The 3,319-nt window shown below is 42.6% G+C and overlaps 1 protein-coding gene across 1 annotated transcript; it reads left to right on the top strand.

Moving 5' to 3' along the window:
* The first annotated feature begins 1,108 nt into the window (after positions 1–1,108).
* On the top strand, positions 1,109–2,653 carry LOC109174262 (101 kDa malaria antigen-like). Its single transcript, XM_019323505.1, has 2 exons — positions 1,109–2,213; positions 2,307–2,653. The coding sequence occupies exons 1-2, from the start codon at positions 1,109–1,111 to the stop codon at positions 2,651–2,653; spliced, it is 1,452 nt and encodes a 483-aa protein (XP_019179050.1).
* The last annotated feature ends 666 nt before the right edge of the window (positions 2,654–3,319 follow it).

The following is a 3,319-nucleotide window of genomic DNA, read 5'->3' as shown; positions in this document are numbered from 1 at the left end:
ATGCCTTTCTGAATGAAATCAAGGTGGATTGGTCAAAAATCATCTTCAACAATCTCGTCGACACCATCACCTACAACAGAAAGAGTCCTGGTGACGTAGCCAAGAAATTAGGGTATGGATTCATGGTCAGTCATCTTCTCGACACCAAAAGAATTTTAATGCGCCAAGGAATCAGGTCAGGACCGAAAGCATGCCATATGAAACAGAAACCTTCAGGCTATGACAAGCAGAAGGCATTGGAATTAGGAATTCCTATTGAGCAGGTTAAAACCAAAAGGAAGTCGAGAACTCCTAAGGTTTCCGAGGATGATCAACCTAAGCCTAAACGACAAAAGCGAGAAAAACACTCCTCTCGGAGTAAGGCAAAGAAGACAGACGCTGTTCTACCTCTTCCAGAGAAGAAAGATCCTACTCCACCTACTCCATCACCAGAAACAATCATTGTAAAAGATTCATCAGAAGAGGACACTCTGGCACTCTCAAGACTCGGCAAAAAGGGTCACTTTCGGTCTCTTGTCAAGTCAAAGCCTTCCCCGAAGAAACATTCTACACCGAAAGTAGCAGACACGAGAGAAGCACCTCCACAGGGGAAGAAGTCATGAAAGAAACTCACTCTTAGGGGGAAGCTCAACCGAAAGTTGTCCTTCCTGAAAGACTCTCTGATGATCAAGTCCCAGAAACTGATCTCATTCCTTCATAAGTCCCCCATCCACAAGAACCTACTTTGGCAGAGCAACTTCTTCGAGAGTTGACACAAGAACTTGCTGATGTAGAAATGGAGGCCAGTCGCTTAAGTCTTCCACAAGAACCTGGTTCGCCAGAAAAGACGAAAGGAGCGTCTGATGCATTGTTTGATATGACATCTCTGCCACAAGAACCTACCAATGCAGAGCAAGTTATTCTGACACAAGAACCTGCGTTGGTAGAAGAGACAGCTGTTGTGCCGATAACAATCCCAGTTATCCCGAAACCTTCTGTACCAGCTCCCAAAGCACCAACACCAGATCAAATTCTCCGAGCATCTATTGAAAGTGATTATCAACGAGTTTTGTAGTGGCAAAAGTGGCGCACCGCTCCCCTAAGAACATTCCTTGAAACCTTTGAAGCTATGCAAGACAAAGAAGACTTTGCACTGAAATGGGTTGGCACAGATGATGTTTACAAAGCCCTTCGCCTTGAAGAAATCAATAGAGTGTTTTCCTACAAGATGTCAAATCGCACTCTCGGGAGAGACAAAGCTCCAATCTGCATTGAACTTAACAAGCCACCATTGGATCCAGCCTTGGAAGAAGAAATGAAGCAACTTCGTTATGCCATGCTGCTGTCAAAAATCAAAACCACATTAGAAAAGGAACACCAGAATGATCCAAACTGCAATGTTAGTAGCACGAAGGATGAGCATGGACGAGAGATTGAAGAAGACGAAAGTGATATGAATGAAGATGAAGATGAAGATGATAATGATGATGATGATGCAGATGACGAACATGATGACAGCGATGATGATGATGACAATGATGATCAGTTGGGTAATGTAGGTGTTCAGGAAGCCGATCCCGAAGACAGTGATCCAATTTTGATCGGTCCTGATTATGATACCTTTCCTCAAAGATCTCCCCTAAGAAAATTACCCTTTGACAGTGATAACCCGAAAGAAGCTTCAAATGAACATCTCGAAGATCTGTCTCGTGCCATAGTTCCACTTGTTCTACCTATGGACGAGACTCCAATCAAGCAAGAGAAAGAATCTGTTCGTGAGGGCAAACTGGAAGCCTCACCAATCCTTCTCAGCTCAGCAAGTGGTGGCAAAAGGGAAGCACTACATCAAGATGAAAAAATGGACACAACACCAACAAACATTGAAGAAGAGTCTACTGCAGAATCCCCACGGACTATCACGAACCTCATGAGAGAAACTGTCCATTCAGCCGAAACCATCCATTTGCAATATCTTGCTTTACGGCAAAAGGACACGAAAGTTTTAGATGATTTATGCAAGAAGGTAGATCTTCTGATGGCTGCTCAATCTCAACCTCAGCCTCCACCTCAAGAACAGCCTCAACCGTCTCAACAAGCTCAATCTGATCACAAGTTCCTTGAGCGAATTGCTAAGAGACTTCATGAATTGGACACCACCATGAACAAAGTTGCACGGCAACAACACGAGCTCAAACATTCTCATTTTGGCCTTAAAGAACATGTTGACCTAGCATGTACCAAGATCGATACTTATCAAGATAATGCATACCAACTGGGAGAATATGCTCTTCAATTTCTCGGGTATGCCTAGGATATCTTGGTTGCAGTCAATAAGGTTTCCTCTGTTCCTCCTACCACCTGTGCTGATGATGCCAAAAAGGGGGAAAAGAGAAATGATGACAAGGATAGGGATGATGATCATCCGAGAGATCCGAGAGATAACACGAAAGATCAGTCTCCAGAAGCAAGACACTCGCCTTCTCGGACACCAAGAGACTCTGGCCGAAGGAACACAAATCCATCCCATCCTCCATCAAGGTCTCGTGGTCACCATTCTTCAAAGCCAAGATCCATGGTTGATACCAATCCAGATCAATTAAGCCTCGCCAATCTTTTGGTTCTGAAGCCAAGTACATCTTCGCGGGTCTGTCCAAGAGAGAACAGACAAAACTAAGGCAGAGACTTATGAAGAACAACAAAGTAACTATGGATGGCATAGGAAACTTTGTGGACTTTGTTCCATACGAAGAAGGAAGTGGTAAACGTTTTGAGGGTTGCAATGTCCCTACCTGGCTTAAAACAAGGGACAATCATACAAGGCAAGATCACATTAGCACCCAAAACGAAAGAATCAAAAGAGAAAACAGAGAGCTGTGGAAGAAACATGATGAAGAAATCAAAAGAAGAGAGGATGAAACAAAGGAAAGACAAAGGATCAGGAATCTCATCGAAGATCTTTCAAGTGTAACCAAAGACTCTCCACAAAATGTTATTCACAATGCAGCTTTCAAAGTGCACAAAGAGTCAGGAAAGAGCTATCAAGAAGGAATGAATTCGTTTGAGCTAATTTCGTGGTGGAACGCTGGAATAGTTGAAGGAAGAAACATTCGTGAAGCCTATAACAACTACACAAGCTTAAATATCAAAGGAGAACATGAAGAGCTTGTCAGGACAAATCCAATTAAGGTCTTCAGGAAAAAGATCAATGAAGAACCATGATCTTTAATAAGTGATATTTAGAGCCATAAATCATATTTTTTTTTGTCTAGAACTTTTTATAGGTTTCCTACAGATTACCGGTAATAATATTGTAATGGTAATTGTGTTGTCGACAAGTATA

The sequence above is a fragment of the Ipomoea nil genome, unplaced genomic scaffold (genome assembly GCF_001879475.1).
Source record: "Ipomoea nil cultivar Tokyo-kokei standard unplaced genomic scaffold, Asagao_1.1 scaffold0579, whole genome shotgun sequence".
NCBI classification, from domain to species: domain Eukaryota; kingdom Viridiplantae; phylum Streptophyta; class Magnoliopsida; order Solanales; family Convolvulaceae; genus Ipomoea; species Ipomoea nil.
Note: the sequence above shows the minus strand (reverse complement) of the source record. Positions and strands in the feature narration are given on the sequence as shown.